The sequence below is a fragment of the Dama dama genome, chromosome 3, assembly GCF_033118175.1.
Source record: "Dama dama isolate Ldn47 chromosome 3, ASM3311817v1, whole genome shotgun sequence".
Classification (NCBI taxonomy): domain Eukaryota; kingdom Metazoa; phylum Chordata; class Mammalia; order Artiodactyla; family Cervidae; genus Dama; species Dama dama.
The window spans coordinates 68,257,696-68,274,810 of record NC_083683.1 but is presented as its reverse complement, the minus strand read 5'-3'; the positions used below and the strand labels follow the sequence as shown (position 1 = coordinate 68,274,810).

At 36.7% G+C, this 17,115-nt stretch overlaps 1 protein-coding gene across 1 annotated transcript in view; it reads left to right on the top strand.

Annotated features, from left to right (window-relative positions):
- Window positions 1-17,115, top strand: part of SLC16A7 (solute carrier family 16 member 7) — a 179,319-nt gene that overhangs the window by 98,799 nt on the left and 63,405 nt on the right. The window contains exon 3 of the mRNA XM_061131060.1: window positions 14,474-14,720. Coding sequence (XP_060987043.1) covers window positions 14,504-14,720 — 217 coding nt within the window. The 5' untranslated portion in view covers window positions 14,474-14,503. The remainder of the gene's footprint in view (window positions 1-14,473; window positions 14,721-17,115) is intronic.

Genomic DNA, 17,115 nt, shown 5'->3' with positions numbered 1-17,115 from the left:
TTCTAGTATCATAGAATCAAAAAATGAGCTGAGAGGGACCTCAGAGAGCACTTAAATCTTCTGGCTTTTTACAAATAAGCAAACTAAGAACTAGCATGAATGTCACTTGCTCATAGGGTTGCAACACTTTCGTGACATTTATTATATGTATTTGTATTTTCCATAGTATTATATCCTGTACGTGACAAAAGTAAGTTATATATACTGGAGTTATTTTAATCACTTGGCCATTTGACATTTCCAACAGTCACTGTTATTTTCTATCCAAGCTGGTAACACATTTTATAGTATAATCCTTTGAGGAATATTTTTTAAATTAGTTGATTTCAGTTAGTGCAAGTAGTAATATTTTTAGTTCTTTATGAGGCTCTAAATTTACTGCATTATAGGAAAAAAATTGAGATTATTAGAGCTTGAGGGATCACACCATTGATCTCTTCTCTACCCCCATTCTCAAATATGTTACAAATGGAAAGAATTTACTGCTGTTTAGCTTAAGCCTGTAAGAGATTCTAAGAAAAGGTACTAAGACCAGACTGTTGGTTCAGTCTTTTCCTTGCTTTAGTAACCTTTTGAGTCTTTGTCCTGAGTGAGTGTCTTCACTTGAAAATATTTTACCAAGCTAAAGTTGGGGAGAAATGTGTCTTTCAATCCTGCAAGTCCTATAATACATGGCTTGGCCCTTTTCCCTTTTTATCTGTTGCGAACAGATGAAGTCTATCATGACTTCATTGCCTCTCCTCAGTTCAGCTCAGTTCAGTATCTCAGTCGTGTCCGAGTCTTTGTGACCCCATGAACCGCAGCACGCCAGGCCTCCCTGTCCATCACCAACTCCCAGAGTCCACCCAAACCCATGTCCATTGAGTCCGTGATACCATCCAACCATCTCATCCTCTGTCGTCCCCTTCTCCTCCTGCCCTCAATCTTTCCCAGCATCAGGGTCTCTTCCTATGAGTCAGCTCTTCGCATCAGGTGGCCAAAGTATTGGAGTTTCAGCTTCAGCATCAGTCCTTCCAGTGAACACCCGGGACTGATTTCCTTTAGGATGGACTGGTTGGCTCTCCTTGCAGTCCAAGGGACTCTCAGGAGTCTTCTCCAACACCACGGTTCAAAAGCATCAATTCTTCGGTGCTCAGCTTTCTTTATAGTCCAACTCTCACATCCATACATGACCACTGGAAAAACCACAGCCTTGACTAGACGGACCTTTGTTTACAAAGTAATGTCTCTGCTTTTTAACATGCTGTCTAGGTTGGTCATAACTTTCCTTCCAAGGAGTAAGCGTCTTTTAATTTCATGGCTGCGATCACCATCTGCAGTGATTTTGGAGCCCCAAAAAATAAGGTCAGCCACTGTTTCCATTGTTTCCGCATCTATTTGCCATGAAGTGATGGGACAAGATGCCATGATCTTAGTTTTCTGAATGTTGAGCTTTAAGCCAACTTTTTCACTCTCCTCTTGCACTTTCATCAAGAGGCTCTTTAGTTCTTCTTCCCTTTCTGCCATAAGGGTGGTGTCATCTGCATATCTGAGGTTACTGATATTTCTTCTGGCAATCTTGATTCCAGCTTGTGCTTCCTCCAGCCCAGCTTTTCTCATGATGTACTCTGCATATAAGTTAAATAAGCAGGGTGACAATATACAGTGTTGACGTACTCATTTTCCTATTGGGAACTGGTCTGTTGTTCCATGTCCATTTCTAACTGTTACTTCCTGACCTGCATACAGGTTTCTCAAGAGGCAGGTCAGGTGGTCTGGTATTCCCATCTCTTTCAGAATTTTCCACAGTTTATTGTGATCCACACAGTCAAGGCTTTGGCATAGTCAATAAAGCAGAAATAGATGTTTTTCTGGAACTCTTCCTTTTTCGATGACCCAGCGGATATTGGCAATTTGATCTCTGTTTCCTCTGCCTTTTCTAAAACGAACTTGAACATCTGGAAGTTCACGGTTCACGTATTGCTGAAGCCTGGCTTAGAGAATTTTGAGCATTACTTTACTAGTGTGTGAGATGAATGCATTTGTATGGTAGTTTGAGCATTGTTTGGGATTGCCTTTCTTTGGGATCGGAATGAAAACTGACCTTTTCCAGTCCTGTGGCCACTGCTGAGTTTTCCAAATTTGCTGGCATATTGAGTGCAGCACTTTCACAGCATCATCTTTTAGGATTTGAAATAGCTCAACTGGAATTCCATCACCTCCACTAAAGGTGATGCTTCCTAAAGCCCACTTGACTTCACATTCCAGGATGTCTGGCTCTAGATGAGTGATCACACCATCGTGATTAACTGATTCACTTAGGATATTAACATCGTGATTAACTTAGGACAATGGGGGAAAGGAAATCTTCCTTATAAAGATGCAAAGCACTCACTTGAATCGTGTTCATCTTGGAGTTCTAGAGTGGAACTGTGAGTAATGAAATTGGATATTTAGCTGAAGATGTTTCTGGTCAACGTGTTGAAGGAGTGTCCTTGGTTCCTCATAAAGCTTTAGAGTAAAATGAGAGATGTGAGAAATGACAAAAAGACAGAATTGCTAATCAGAACTTAAAGATGTGAAGAGCCCACAGCCCATTCATATAGAAAAGAATGAGCATATAGGGTCGGAGGAGAGCCCTGAGTGTATGGATGAAAAACCATTTGATAAGATTAGTCATCCATCTCAGTGGAAGTAGGAGCCATTGTGGAAAAGAATGGAAGAACAACCCTGAAGTTATTCGAAAGTCAACAGGGCTGCCCCTCCCATTACAGGCCCAGAGTCCAGGGCCCCCCAGGCAGAGGAAATTCAGAGGAGGGGCTGCCTGCGTCTCTGAGACCTTGGGCTGTGCTGCCAGATGCTGCCTCACACCTTGGGCCCTGCTTTCTGCAGCAAACTTTGGCAGTGTCCACACTCCCCCGCTCTCCACCCCACCATCTCTGTCAGTGGACAGAGTGTGAGAGCTATGGGGGCATGGCTGTGTCCACCTAGATTCCAAAGGATGCTCTCCCTCAGTGAGATCTGTGGGCCCAAGACCCCACCCTGCAGGAGCTTCGCCCAGGCACAGAGAAAGCCCCAACCAGGCTGATGCTCTGTGGTACCCAGGGGCCCGAGCCCTTCTTCAGAACCACCAGAATACAATTTCAAACCCAGGAGTATCTTAGCCAAGGAACTTAGCCAACCCCTGAGAGCTCATGAGTGAGACCACAGCCAGTGGGTCCAGAAGGCTGAGTATCCAGTCAAAGATCATTCCTGATCCTTAAGGTCTAACTTTGAGACCTGTAACCCCTTTCTACTTTCTCGCCTTTCCCTTTCGGAAAGGGAATGTCTATCCCACATCTGTCTCACTATTATAGTTTGGAAGATTTCACAGGTTCCCAGATGGAGAGGAATTTGTCTCAGAATGAATCATACCTTAAGTCTCACCCATGTCTGTTTTGGATAATATGAAACTTTGGACTTCAGAATTTGAGTTGAATCTAGAATGAGTTAAGATATTTGAGACTATTGGGATGGAATGGATGTATTTTTTGTGAGCAAAGGACGTGAATTTTAGAAGGTCAGAAATGGAATGCTACAGACCAAAAACTGTATTCCCCCATGCCCAGATTCATAAGCTGTTACATAATCCCCAATGTGATCAATTTTGAGGTGGGGCCTTTGGAAAGCAATTAGATCATGAGGGTGAAACTCTCATGAATGGGGTTATTGCCCTTATGAATGAGGTCCAAGAGAGCTTCCTTTCCTCTTCTACCAAGTGAGGACATGTGAAGATGGCCACCCATGAACCAGGAAGCTGGTTCTCAGCAGACACTGCATTTGCTAGCACCTTAACCTTGGATTTTCAAGACTCCAGAAAGCCACCCAGTCTATGGCAAAAGAGGTGAATAAAGTAAGAATCTTGAGAGAGAAGTTTATCCTGAATTATCCAGGTGGTCCCCAAATGCAAAATTCTTATGAGAGACAAAGGGAGTTTAGAGACAGACTCACAGAAGGGAAAGCACAGAAAAAGGCAGTGATATGAAAGTGAGGCAGAGCAGAAAGTGATGTAGCCACAAGCCAGAGACTGCTGAATGTCCCCAGCAACTAGGAAAAGCATGGAGCAAATTCTCTCCTAGAGCCTCTTTAAGGAGTGCAGTCCTGCTGACACCTTGTGAAGTGTGAGAATAAATAGCCATTGCCTTAAGTCACAAAGTTGGTCGTGATTTGTTACCCTTGCCCTAGGAAACTAAGCAGTAGAGATGACATCATTTATGAAAAGTCATGAACCCAGCAGTTCCAAAGATGTCCCTCTTATAAGCACTTGTATAGCTTTGCAAGGACAAGGGTACAGCATGTCCAAGGCAGAATCATTTATGACTGTGGCAACCTGAAAGTTACTAGGAAAATGGGTTAATTGCTGCACATTCATAATAAAGTACTACACAGCTGTAAAATCAGTGAGGTTGATTCATATGCACTGATATAAAATACTGTTAAAAGTATAAAAACGCAGTAACAATAAGCTGTAAGGCAAAACATATGATTACATTTATTTTAAAGTGTATACACATAACAACTTAGGTTTATATATTTGTATTTTCATACAAATACAAATAAAGAAGCATACCTGAAAAACTATTAATAGCAGGTGACTTTGAAAAGTGGCTGTATATTTTTGAAGTGCTTAAATATTATTTAGTGAGTATATCCTATTTTTTCTTTTAAAAACTTTACAGAAATGCTAAAACAGCTTTATTAAACAAATGTAAATATATCCCTCTATTTGTTAACTTGGTTGTGAGTTGTCACAGGTACTTCTATTTCTATTTTATATAGGCTTTTCATATCTTTCTTTCCTAATGGTATTTTTTTTCCTGCTAGTTAAATTTTAATCAACTAGGATAGAAAAAGTTGGCTCCTGCTTATAGATCTTGCCTAGTAGTTCTCATAGTGTGGCCCCCGGATGAGCAGCCTAATCATAACCTTTATCTTGTTGAAAATGCAGATTCTGGGTACCACCTCAGATTTACTGAATGAAGCTCTGGAAGTGAGACCCAGCACACTATAGTTTAATAAGTCCTCTAAGTAATTCTGATGCCCACTAATGTTTGAAAATTACTGGTCTAGGCTCTTCCTCTAACAAACCTGCAAGTGTTGCTGCAATAAATGTGATTATCTGTAGTTCTTGAGCATCATGATGCTTTACTATTCCACATCCCACATGCTGTTTCCTTCAGCTGAAGTGTCCTTCACCAGTACCTTCCTCCATCTGACTAATTCTTGTCCAGGATATAAGATGTATGTGTGTGTGTATGCTTAGTCACTTAGTCATGTCTGACTCTTTGCAACCTCATGGACTGTAGCCCACCAGGCTCTTCTATCCATGGGATTCTCCAGGCAAGAATTCTGGAGTGGGGAGCTATTCCCTTCTCCAGGGGATCTTCCTGACCCAGGGATCGAACCCATGTCTCAGCATTGCAGGCAGGCTCTTTACAGCCTGAGCCACCAGGGAAGCCCAGAATGTAAGATACATAGAAACATCAGCTCCCCTATCCTTGAGGTCTGACGTTGCTCCAATTCTAAACCCCTCTGCATACCTTCACCATAATGAGCATATCACATAACACCATATATATTAAGTTTACTTGGTATGCTCCCTGTTCGTGAGGACAGAAGCTATATCTTATTTGACTTAATTCTCAGAGTACAGTAAGGTATTCAGTAAATATTCTTGAATGTACAAAAGTGAAAGAGAAATGGATGTCTTGGAAATAAGTATTTTTACCACTTTTGAATTAGCATACAGCTGTGTAGTACAGAGAAAAAAATTAAATACTCTGTTTCTGCAACCAACACTCCCTGAATTCAAGCCCTTATTCCACTATTTTCTAGATGTACCATTTAATTTCTTATATTCTTCCCCTGTAAAATGAGAATTTTAACAGTGACTATCTTTCAAACTTGGTGATTAAGCATTCAATAAGATTCTATAGTAATTATTAGCAGATCATTATCCAATAGCATTACCAGTATGTAATTCATTCTGTCTGAATAAGAATAGTCAGCCTAAGCTTTTCAGTGTTTTTATGTTTAGAGAAAAATTTATCTGACCTTTTTTAACCTTTTAGTATGCTTGTAGTCTTGTCTTTTCTCCCTGAGCTATAACTTAGGAAAAATAATGTATGGCGCCATAATCAAGGAGGATGAAAATAAATGTGTGGTTTTATTCTGTTCCTCCGTCTCCTCACAGTTTTTGAAGCCAGAGAAAACTTTCTAGAAACAAGATCTTACTCAGAATTCTAGTATCCAAGAGTCATAGAGATCCTGACCTCTACCTAGTACCATTCCCTGACTTCTTCCCTGAAATGACCCCTGAGATTCCTCTTAAAATGCTTAGTATTTCTTGGAGCATAGTTGGAAAGCCATTAGTATTATCTTTCTCACCTCTTGTATTTAGTGACATTCTCTAGTTGAGATAAATGGAATTACATCTAAGAGATTTTGAGTATCACATATTGCATTTAGTCTTCAAAGATTTTCTGGTATTTTCTTTCTTCCCTCAATTTGAAAAGAAGCTTATTAACTGGCATTAGGGAATGGAAATTGAAAAAAAAAAAAAAAGATCCTGAGTATTTCTAAGAAGACTACAGGGCCAGAGAATACCTTTCACATTTTTCTATTAAAAAGCTCATTTTAAAAAATTGAGTAAGAAAAAAAAAAATCAAGTAAGAAATAAAAGAGTCCATAAGATCACCTGATACCAGTGATAAGATGCAGAAGTCCACTGGAATCCCCTAGAAGTTTCTATGAACTAAAATACTGTTGGATCAGGTTTAGGAAATAGTACCACAGCAAGGCGACTCAACCCGGCAGAGGCATCCAGTAACATGGGCTTCCGTTGCACTACGGTAAGCTTCCCTGGTCCACTGACTCCTCTGCCTACTGAATGGCTGAAGCTACCAGGGAATCATTGCTCCTTTTCGGAATCGTAAACATATTCAGTTCCATCTATGACATATCACTCTGTCAATTGCAGTCTCATGATTTTATGAGCCCTGCCCCTTATGTCCCTTGAGTCATCATGTTTATGGGGACACTGAAGACAACCTAAGGCCCAGATCTGGCAAGTGGGTGGATATATTACGGCCATGCACATGATAGACAGAGAAGCCTGGAGGGCTACAGTCCGTGGGGTCACAAAGAGTCTCCCCTGCTGCTGCTGCGGCTGCTAAGTCACTTCAGTCGTGTCCGACTCTGTGCGACCCCATAGACGGCAGCCCACCAGGCTCCCCCGTCCCTGGGATTCTCCAGGCAAGAACCCTGGAGTGGGTTGCCATTTCCTTCTCCAGTGCATGAAAGGAAAAGGGGAAGTGAAGTCGCTCAGTTGTGTCCGACTCTTAGCGACCCTATGAAGTGCAGACCACCAGGCTCCTCTGTCCATGGGATTTTCCAGGCGAGAGTACTGGGGTGGGCTGCCATTGCCTTCTCCGCTAGGTCCATCTACATCTCTACAAATGACACAGTTTCATTCCTTTTCATGGCTGAGTAATAACACTGCTTTTATAGAGGAGAATCAGCTTTAAGCTTGATGCCTACCTGAACGCAGCCTCCAGAATAGTTTATTTCCTTCCTATATTAAGGATTGTTTTTTCTTCTATTGGTTTTTTTCATCAGACACACAAATTTTAAACCACTGACTTCCATTTTTAAAACTAAAGATCTGTATGTGCACTGCATGATTTTATTTGCATAAATGTGTGTAAAATATGATAGTTTAACAGGTGTTGAGAAAGAGATATAAAATAGATGTATATAGTTATAGCTATCACAGAAATGTCCTGGGTTATTGACTAATGTGTTGAAAAAACCCTGGATATGGGTTGGTCTTTCTGGAGGAAAATAAGAACAGTCAGGTTAAAGCTCTGTGACAGTTTTGTAGAAACATTGGTAAACATTTAGAATGTGGCCTTGTCGTGTGCTCTTTGCTGGCCCCTGTGTTGACCTTCATGAATCATGATGATAATTAAGCACAGATGGAGGGTCAGTGCCCATTTGTCAGAAATGCCTGAGGCTTTCCTCTGACGCTTTGCCCTGAACTCCAGGCAACTCTCTCTGCCAGAGGAAACTGACCAAAAGTGTATTTCCTCCAAATATAAGAAGGGTTTTCTGCATTTAATGGACTGGTTACTTGTGGTAGGGTGGAGCGACCACCCTTGAATTACTCAGCTTAAAACAAGTCACAGAGGCTCCTGAGGCTCCTGGTAGATCCAGAGCAGACGTACCTGCTTCTCCCTGCTGTTATTCCAGACACAGAAGATCCACTGTCTGGAACTCTCATTCCTAACCTAAGTTAAAACTAATTCCAACCTTATCCGTTTCTCAGATTTTATTTGTGGCTCATCTTAATTCTAATCCCCATCCTCCTTTTCTCACTGACTCAGCAACTCAGACTTTCCTCATGCTCTCAGACAAACCTCATTTGGCCTGATATTGATTCACTTTCATTCAGCACTTTTGGATAGGTGGCCCCGGATGCAAGGCAGGAAATTGATTATTTAACTGACAAAGTTGACTTTTTCTTAACTTTCATCTGGGCAAAGGAATGTGTGACCCAAATAACGTAAACCCTCAGTACTAGTTTCTATATACTCAGTATCAGATTTAAGTTGAAATAAAGACATTTGCTATGTTAGGGCAATATATTAGCATATTCATCAATCACCCAGATCTGATTAGGGCATTTGATTTTTAAACCACAAGACTTCTAAATACTTTTGGTTTCATTTTTCATGACTCAGTGTGTCTCATTGTAAGACGTGTATTATTGATTTGTTATTGTTTAGTCACTAAATCGTTTCTGACTCTTTGTGACCCCTTGACTGTAACCCACCAGGTTCCTCTGTCCATAGGATTTCCCAGGCAAGAATACTGGAGTGGATTGTCATATTTTTCTCCAATATTATTGATAGTATTTCTAATAATTATCTTTTAAATTTTCTATTTATATTCATTGTCAATGCATATTTTATTAAATTGAATTTTAGAGCAAATTATTTAAATGAGTATAAGAAGTTATTGGACAGCTAATGAATACCAATAGATTTACTTCTCAAATGGTAGATGTGTAATTTACCATTAGTTAAAAAAACAACTGATCTTCATTTCATTCTTTTAATTTTTTTCTCTTGTACCATTTCATCAGTTTTTTCATATCTAAGTAACTGGCATTGAACTGACAAATATATACACACAAATATATTTATGTATATATATTCAGTTTTGTTAATTATTAAAACATGGTCACAATTTACTGGATGAGTTAAAGGTAGTGACTCTAATGAGACTTGTGAAACTCAATTACACATGTAACCTGTGTTTTTCCATTTCTTTAGAAAATCCAGTCTGCACTATCCTGTCTTCCTTTGTATTGCCTTCAGATACCACACTTCAAGCAATAGTAATGAGGTTTAGCAATATCATGCATAATCCAAAGAAGTCTATTCAAGTCAGAATCTGTGAACTGTGTTTTTTTCTACTCTGTTTTTTCTTGATTATGCCCACAAATAAGAGGAACAAGACACAGTTGCCATAAGTTGTATAAAATATGGAATTGTGCCCAGAAAAATAACCTGAGCCTAAAGAGTGTGTATGAATTTGGTCTGAACTATTGGTCAACTCAAGACTTGTTAATAATAAATAGATGATAATCTTGAAAGTGGAATTTTTTTAAACCTTCATTGATTTTGGTCTAATTTGCAGTGATTCAGCTCAGAGACCCTAAGATGTCAATTTAAGTAGGAGAAACAAAACAGCTTGGAGATAAGGAAGTGAAGAGGTATCTGAGTAGTGACTTGTAACCAGGTAGATGCGATTATAATTAAAGTCAAGTAAAATATGCTGGAGAAAGAGTGAGTAGAAAAGATAATGTCCTGAGATAAACTGGTGAGCTATGAAAAAATAACAATACAAAAATCAAAGTACTGAGGAAAAAAATAACTCCACCATATAATGCTTCTTAAAAAGGCCTTTTCACTTCTCTGTGAGCATAGATTTCTGTCTATAAAATGGAAATCCCAACATCAACCTGTCTCAATTAGTAAATTTCAATATTAATAATAATAACATTATTTGAATATTAGTATATTTAAATATTTATATTGATATAATTATTTTAAAATAATGGACTTAAGATAATTAAGAAGTGTTATTTATGATTTGTTAAATGACTGAAAAATAAATCATCCTGTTGCATTTCTGTGTTTACTCTAGCTTATAGATATGATAAATGCTACAGTAGTTTAAAATCATGAATTGATAATGAAAGATGTTTTAGCTTCCTTTATGCAAGCAGGAAAATTGCAGAGTGAGGACTTTAAACCTCATGATAGTTTATACACTCTGATAATATAACAAAAAGTAGTTTACCACATACAATGGCCTTTGATAGTTCTTTAGTATTCTTCTAGAATTATTTGCTTTCCAAGCATTAAGAAATTTGATTACTTAAATAATAGAATGACAAAATTCAATAATATATAAATTCAGATTATTTAGACAATTTTCAAAGACTGAGTGCTATTTTCAGCTGATTTAACCACCACTTACAATCTGTCTCTTTCCTTTTCTGTCTTACTTAATATTAAACTTTTTATAAGATGCTATTTCCAGTGCTCATATGCCATCAGACCATCATGTGGGATTAACTGATGACCAAAGAGAAATGAAATTAAATAGCTAGATAGACAAATTTTTATTGTTTCCAAGAAACCAAAGATAATTACAAAAGCAGACTATAAACATTCTGAAGACATACAAATCTTTTCAAAACCACTATTTGTCAATATATAATATTTTCTATCATTTAAACAATTAGCACCTGTGGAATATTAATAAGCTTACAGAAGTGCCCCTGCTCTGATGTGTCCATTTTTCAGTAGAATCTACATTCTGTGCATTATTTGTGGTGAAAGTTTTTCATTTGACCTTAATGCTGTAGTTTTCCTGACATTTCCATACAAATGTATCCATGGAGAGAACCTTTCCAGTTATTTTCTTAAAGTCTTGGAACATTAGATGTCTTTGATTATTTTGATCCATAAGAATATTTTAGATATGCACAGATGACATAATAAAAAAAAATACTTCGGTTTCTTTTATGCTTGTTTCCTCTTCTAAATACATTAAGCAAGAGTCTTATTTCTAATTTTATTTATGTAATTTTAAGAGTTAGCAGTGATTAGTGAAATCCAGTTCCTGACATTATTGTTTCACTTGGATTTAGTTTCTAATATTTCCTGAACTCTAGTCTTATTTAAAAGATAGGGACAATATCTTAGAGGGCTTTTGTGGAAATTTAGCAGAGTAAATAAATACTTGATAAGCACTTAGCATAAGTACTCAGTATTTGAGTCAGAGATCCCTTTATTCATTTTTGTATACTTATGACTTAAGTTATAGATTAATTAGGTTATAATACATTTAAATCAGTAAATTCATCAGAAATATGAATAAAAATAGATGCAAAATTATTAATACTATTGTGTTAGGATAGTGTGATTATGTAGTTTCTTTATTTTCTTGGTTTTTAAATAGTACTCTATTACAGGGATCAGCAAACTATAGGCTTAGTCTAATTTGTAAACAAAAGTTTATTGGAATATCCACACTCATTTTTTTTAGTATTGTCTGTGGCTGACTTTGCACTAAAACTATTAAGATATGAGTAGTTATGAGAGAGACCATACAGCCTGCAGAACCTAAAATATTTATTATCTAGCCCATTATAGGAAATGTTTGCTGACTCCCGCTTTATAACTATCAATGTTATAAAGTAAATAAAATAAAATGTAATTGTTTATCTAACTGAAAAATAGAATAGACTCTTCACCACAATTATCCAAAAGGAGAAATATCAGAAGGTGATAGAAAATGCCAGTAGATATGTCAAAAGCTCATACAAGAATCATTCCATTCCTTGGTTCAGCATCAAACTGGAAGGGAAATCCAGAACTATTAAGTATCAGTTAATGATCAGGATGAACATATGGTTATTAAGTACTTAAAATCCTAGTCAAAGCAATTTGGTAAGAAAAAAAAAAATCAAAAACATCAAATTTGAATGGAAGCAGTAAAAAATCGTCTGTTTGCAGATGACTTGACCTTATAGAAACCCTAGACTCCATCAAAAAAAAAAGAAAAACTGTTAGAACTATCAACAAATTCGTAAGGTTGCAGGATACAAAAATCAGTACACAAAAATCAATTGTTTCTACACACTAATAATGAATTATTGGAGAGAGAAATAATAAATTATTGTAAGAAAAAAAATTAATTTACAATAGCACCAGAAAGAATAAAATTCTTAAAAACACATGTAACCAAGGAGGTAAAAGATGTATACATTGAAAATTATAACATTGATGAGAGAAATTGAAGAAGACCCAAATAAATGGGAAGGTATTCTGTGTTCATTGATTGGAAGTATTAATATTGTTAAAATGTTCATACAACCCAAGGCAATCTACAGATTCAATGCAGTCCTTATCAAAATTCCAATGCCATTTTTGTTAAATAGAACAATCAATCCTAAATTTTGTATGGAACCAGAAGAGAGCCTGAGCAATCTTGAAAAAGAACAGCGAAGCTGGAGGTATCACACTTCCTGATTTCTATTACCTGATTTCTGATTCTATAAAAAATAGATTTCTACTTCTAATTCTATTACCTGATTTCTAATTCTGTTATTTCTAATTCTTAGTAATAGAATTAGAAATAGAATTAGTACCACACTGTGGTATTGTCTAAAAACAGACACATGGATCAGGAAAACAGAATAGAGAGCCCATAAATAAATGCATGTATTCTGTCAACTAGTTTTTGATAAAGGGGCCAAGAATATACAATGGGGAAAAGAGAGTGTCTTAAATGGATGCTGGGAAAACTGGATATCCACATGCAAAAGAGTGAAACTGACCCCCCATTTTACACGATACATAAAAATCAACTCAATATGGATGAAAGGCTTGAACATGACCTGAAACCATAAAATTCCTAGAAGAAATATAGGGGTAAGCTCCTTGACATTGGTCTTTGTGATGATTTTTTTTTTTTTTTTGATTTGACATCAAAAATGCAACAAAAGCAAAAGTAAACAATTGAGACTATTAAACTAATACTAAACTAAAAAGTTTCTTCACAAAAAAGAAAACTGTCAACAAAATGAAATGGCAGCCTATGAAATGGGTGAAAATACTTGTAAGTCACATATCCAATAAGAGGTTAATATCCGAAACTTACAAGGAACTCATGCAACTCAATAGCAAAGAACACAAATAATCCAATTTTAAAATGGGCAGAGGACCTCAATAGGTATTTTTCTAAGGGAGACATAACAGGCCAACAGGTACATGAAAAGGTGCTTAACATCATTAATTATTGAGGAAATGAAAATGAAACCACAGTGAGAGTTTACCTCATACTTTTTAGAATGGCTGTTATCAAAAAAAGACAAGCAATACTGGCAAGTATTTGGAACAAATACTGGCAAAAATGTGGAGAAAATGGAAGACTTTTATGCTCTTGGTTGGAGTGTAAACTGTTTTCAGCCTCTAAGGAAAAAAGTATGGAGGTTCTTCAAAAAATTAAATGTAGAACTACTACCATATGATTGGGCATTCTACTTCTGGATATATATGCAAAGGAAGTTCAGTTCAGTTCAGTCACTCAGTCGTGTCCGACTCTTTGCAAGCCCATGGACTGCAGCACGCCAGGCTCCTCTGTCCATGGGATTCTCCAGGCAAGAATACTGGAGTGGGTTGCCGTTCCCTTCTCTTTAAGTGTTCCTAGGCATATCCAAAAAGAAAGTCCCTTCCTTTGAATAAAAATAACATACAATCTGTTTGATTGGGAACATTTCACTGCTATGAAGAATTCATAAAATGATAGGTAGTACCAGTTTTGGAAGTGCATTAAAATTAATTAGAATCACACAATTTCTAGTCTTATAATTTTAGGAAATATTGATAGGTCTCTGCTGAAATATTTTAAAATATTCCCAATTACTAAAAGTGGAAAAATTCTAAAATATGCCTACTATTTAATTCTCTAAAATTCATCAAATGTAATATAAGATCCTTTTAACCTTGGTATAGAAAAATCTTAAATGTTTGGATTAAGAAATCATTCCATTTATCTTAGAAATCAGAGTGAGATAGCATTTGTTTCTTTGTTGGTACTTTAGTACAGATCTGAACTCAACTTTCTCTTTGAGGGATTTTTGTTTCCATGGACAAAATGCTTTCGGTTTTTAGCTCATAACAAAGTTACATACCTCACTCCAATTTTTTGGTAAATTTGCTGATAACTTTCTGGATAGCAGAGTATTAAAAAATATTTATGAAAATTATACACTTGTAGTTAAGGTAATAAAAATATAATATTATTTTGGTAACTCAAGAATGACATGAAAATGCAAGTATGGCCTAAACTATTATTTCCTTTTTTTAAAATACAGGTTACTTGAATTTCAAATAGAGAAGCAGGAATGCCACCACCAGGAGGCACCCCACCACTACATCCACCTCCCGATGGAGGGTGGGGCTGGGTGGTGGTTGGAGCAGCTTTTATCTCCATTGGATTTTCATATGCGTTTCCCAAAGCTGTCACAGTCTTCTTCAAAGAAATCCAGCTCATATTCAACACGACCTACAGTGAAATAGCATGGATATCATCCACCATGCTGGCTGTTATGTATGCAGGAGGTAAGGTTCTTTGGACTAAATTGATTTCTGGTTTAAGAAAACAATTGCTTCATGCCACAGTATTTTATGTATAGTATCTTGGTACATTAAAATCCTGTTTTCATACTACCCTCACTTAAAACCAACCAGAAGGATAATTAGGACGAAATTTTTAGTGATTTTTAGTGATTCAGCATCTTGAACTATTCACTTCATTCTGAGTGTTACTGGAGTATTTATTTGAATAAGGATGTCTTTGCACAAACTAAGGTTTACTAAATTATGGAATTTTTAAGGGTGGCAAATTTTCATTTAATTTGAAATAGAGGCTATACTCTAATGTTAGTATCATTTCATTACATTGCTGCATTTGGTAGACATGCTTTTTTTGAAGGGAAAAGAAACTCAAGTTGCTGACAACCTATTTTCTAAGCCTAGGAAGTAATTCACTTCAAGTTGCAAAAATGGAGTGTAAATCATGTACATTCTGGATCCATTCAAGTTTGTGTGAATAAAATCATTCCTTATCTCTGTAGCTTATTAAATTTGTATTTATTTAATATAAATTAAATATTAAATATCTTTGTAGCTTACTTAAATATTCTAACATTTAAATGGTTGCTTGACAGTTTTCTTGTTACGTTCCATGTTCAAATGAGGGTGTGATTCACGAGGGATAGTGAATAAATTGGTCCCATATTAGTGTGTTGGCCAAAAAGTTCATTTGATTTTTTTTTCTGTAAGATGGCTCCAGTAGCGCTTAATTGTCTTTAAATTCACTTGAAACAATTTTTTTGAATTGATTATGACAGATGTCATAGTGTGCATTAAAAAAATAGCTTATCAAAGTTGGTGCATTTTTGTGTAGCCATTTTAATATTGAAGATGGAAGAAAACATTTTCGGCATGTTATGCTTTATTATTTCAAGAAAGGTAAAAATGCAAGTGAAACACAAGAAGATTTGTACAATGTACGGAGAAGGTGGTGTGACTGATCAAAAGTGGTTTGCAAAGTTTCATTCTGGAGTTTTCTCTCTGGACAATGTTGTACCATTGGGTAGATCAGTTGAAGTTGATAGCGATAAAATCAGGACATTTATTGAGAACAATCAGTGTAATACCATGTGGGAGGAAGCTGACATACTCAGAGTATCCAAATCAAGTGTTGAATCACACCAAAGTCCAGTCTTCATCCAAAGGAAGTGATGTGTATATGGTGGGATTAGATGGGAGTCCTCTATTATGAGCTCCTTCCTGAAAACCAAACAATTCATTGCAACAAGTACTGCTCCCAGTTAGAGCAGCTGAAAACAGCACATGAGGAAAAGCCTCCAGACGAGTGAATAGAAAGCATGTAACTTCCCATCAGGATGATGCAAGACCACACATTTCTTTGATGACCAGGCAAAGACCGTTACAGTGTGGCTTCAAAGTTCTGACTCATCCATCATATTCACCAGGCATTGCACCTTCAGATATCCATTTATTTTGATTTTTTTAAAACTCTCTTAATGGAAAAATTTCCAATTCCTTGGAAGACTATAAAAGGCACCTAGAGCAGTTCTCTGCTCAAAAAAAGACAAACAAGATTGGGAAGGTCAAATTATGAAGTTGCCTGGAAAATGGCAGAAGGCAGTGAAACAAAATGGTCACTGCATTGTTCAGTAAAATTCTTGGTGAAAATGAAAAATGTGTCTTCTATTTTTATTTAAAAACTGAAGGAACTTTTTGGCCAACCCAATACTACTGACTATTAAAAAATACTGGATTATTAGTGCATTTTTATGTCACCTATCAGCTTTAAATCAATCCCAACATCAGGCAAGATGGTCTACAGATTGTTTTAGTCATTACTTAAAATATTTAGATTTTAGGATTTTCATTTTTCTACTGGATATTTGACTTTAAGGTACAGATATAGACTCAGAATATAAGCACTTAAAAGTGTGTGCTAGTTGCTTAGCTATGTATGACTTTTTGAGACCCCATGGACTTGTAGCCCTCCAGAGTCCTCCACCCATGGAATTTACCAGTCAAGAATGCTGGAATGGGTAGACATTCCCTTCTCCAGAGAATCTCCCTGACGCAGGGGTTGAACACGGGTCTCCAGTATTGCAGGTAGATTCTTTACCATCTGAGCCACCAGGGAAGCCCAAACACTTAAAGAAGTTATACAAATCATCTTTCAATGTCTTACTTTATAGGTGAGGATAATATGGTTCATAGTGATTATGATATGTGATATAACATTAGGAATAATATCCAAACATGTTCACATTTACTTTCAGCTCAGGCGTCTCTTAAATGCTTGGTGTGTGTCATATGACTTAATCCTCTTAACATTCTGTAAAATGAGAATTACTTCTCTCCATTCTATAGCCAAGGAAATAAATAAAATACTTTTCCTAGTTCAAGC